The 1828-nt window shown below is 37.6% G+C and overlaps 1 protein-coding gene across 1 annotated transcript; it reads right to left on the reverse strand.

Annotated features, from left to right (window-relative positions):
• Nucleotides 1-226: 226 nt before the first annotated feature.
• On the reverse strand, nucleotides 227-1033 carry LOC130967901 (uncharacterized). The gene is made up of 4 exons (XM_057892944.1): nucleotides 957-1033; nucleotides 742-798; nucleotides 545-661; nucleotides 227-464 (listed from the first exon to the last, which is right to left on the reverse strand). Exons 1-4 carry the CDS (start codon nucleotides 1029-1031, stop codon nucleotides 285-287), a joined length of 429 nt encoding a protein of 142 aa, XP_057748927.1. The 5' UTR covers nucleotides 1032-1033; the 3' UTR covers nucleotides 227-284.
• Between the last annotated feature and the right edge of the window lie 795 nt (nucleotides 1034-1828).

A 1828-nucleotide genomic window follows, 5' to 3' on the forward strand; every position in this document is an offset into this window, starting at 1 on the left:
AAAATTGAAACTTAAGACATGATACCATAATAATAGAATAAGAGAATCATCATAACAGCCCTTAATAATATAGTTATCCAAAAGAGTATTCAACCAACTATATCACTGGTTGCATGTCTTAGCATCTAATTATATAATAACAAAAGTAAGGGCAACACAAGGTCCCTAATCAACATAGTTGTCGTAGCAAGTAATCTGATAACCAAAATAAACACAGTGCCCACAAGTTATTGTCCAAATTATCTTTTCTTCCTAGTTCCAAACTTTTAAACTATATCAACTACTCAATTCTTGTCAGGAGGCCTAATCCCTGGAGTGGGGATGAACTTAAAAAGTCTTGATGCAGTTCCTGATGTTGCTGCAGCCATGGTCTCAGCTGATACTCCTGTTGATACACCTTGGTTTGTTGGAGCAGTAGGTCTCACAATTGGTTGCTTCTCCCTAAAGCATGGTGCAGTTGCAGGCTATCCTCAGAGAAGATCATAGCAAAGGTCATAATTAAATTAAATAGAGATTACTAATTTAACTTAGGACCATGTTTTACCTCATCTGCTTGGGGTGCAGACTGGGAGACATTAATTTCCTCCCCTTGACCACAGTTCACTGATTGTCCTGTTGCAGATGTTTTGGGTTTCTTCTTTTTGTTCTTTTTTGCCTTAGCCTACCATAAATTGTAACTGTTAGGATAATAAATAAATTAGTGTTATGCCAAATAAAGACCCTAAATTAGCATAAACTCACAGCAGCATCTAATGTAGTTTCCTCAGCATTGGCAGTTGACTTGTTCTGTCCTGTTTGCTGAACATGTTTAATTATCAAATCACAAGATTGGAACACAAGAAGGCTCAACTAATTAGGACACTTAATTCCTTAACTATATATATATATATATATATATAAGACAATTAGCATATTAAATATATTTTGAAAGTGAGTCATCACTTGTTGGATTATACCTGCTGAGTGTTAGCTTGGCTTGACTCTACAAATTGCAAAGGCACTTTCTTTGCCCTTCTCTCTTTCTTTGTCATAGGTTTCCAATTCGGGTCTTGAGGTGCATTAGTACAAGTCTTGTAGTAGTGTCCTAACTTACCACACTTAGAGCAAGTGACCTGAAAGGTTTTTCTACATTTATTTGGATTCATCTCTTTCTCAACTGGGTCTGATCTTCTCTTCATCTTTGGCCTATGAGCAGCTCTTTTGATTGGAGGAGGAAGAGTCTTAGCAGCATCCGATTGTACCCAGTACTTTTCACTATTAACCGGTTTGATGCAATGTGAGTATGTAGCTCTTACTGCTTCCATTGTTAGCCACTTATGCACAAAATTTTCAGGCCTAAGGCCCATCTTAGACATGGCTGCCACTGCATGTCTACAAGGCATACCTATAAACATGAATTCAATTTACCACATGCAATCAATCCTCTGTAACAAATATACAATTTTACAAGTACAAAACAGTATTCAAAACAAGTTTACCAGTTAGCTGCCATAGGTTGCATGTGCATGTTCTTTCTTCAAGATTCACCCCAACCTTGTGATTTCGACAGTGCACTTCAAAAAGAACTCTCTTATTATCTCCAGCCCAGATAGCTTTCCATTTTTGGCTTTTTGGCTTAATGAAGTCATCCAGTCTTTTTTGCTGCACTGGAGCTAAAGCGCTAACATGTTTCTCTAGCTTCTTTTTGTGTGCTGCCATCTTTCGCATTAGATAACATCTTAAGTCCTCGCACATTGTCAATATTGGCTTACCCCTGTATGCCACTATCTTAGCATTCCAAACTTCGCACATATTATTGGTGATATTGTCAACCTTGGGTCTGGGACTA

Source organism: Arachis stenosperma, chromosome 3, assembly GCF_014773155.1.
Source record: "Arachis stenosperma cultivar V10309 chromosome 3, arast.V10309.gnm1.PFL2, whole genome shotgun sequence".
Taxonomy (NCBI): domain Eukaryota; kingdom Viridiplantae; phylum Streptophyta; class Magnoliopsida; order Fabales; family Fabaceae; genus Arachis; species Arachis stenosperma.

Bases quoted from the DNA above. Each gene is read 5' to 3' on its own strand.
- LOC130967901 (XM_057892944.1), bottom strand. From the start codon at position 1,031: ATGACAAAGAAAGAGAGAAGGGCAAAGAAAGTGCCTTTGCAATTTGTA. The intron at 799-956 runs GTATAATCCAAC...AAACATGTTCAG, and splicing joins GCCAAGCTAACACTCAGCAG to CAAACAGGACAGAACAAGTC. The intron at 662-741 runs GTGAGTTTATGC...AATTTATGGTAG, and splicing joins AAACTACATTAGATGCTGCT to GCTAAGGCAAAAAAGAACAA.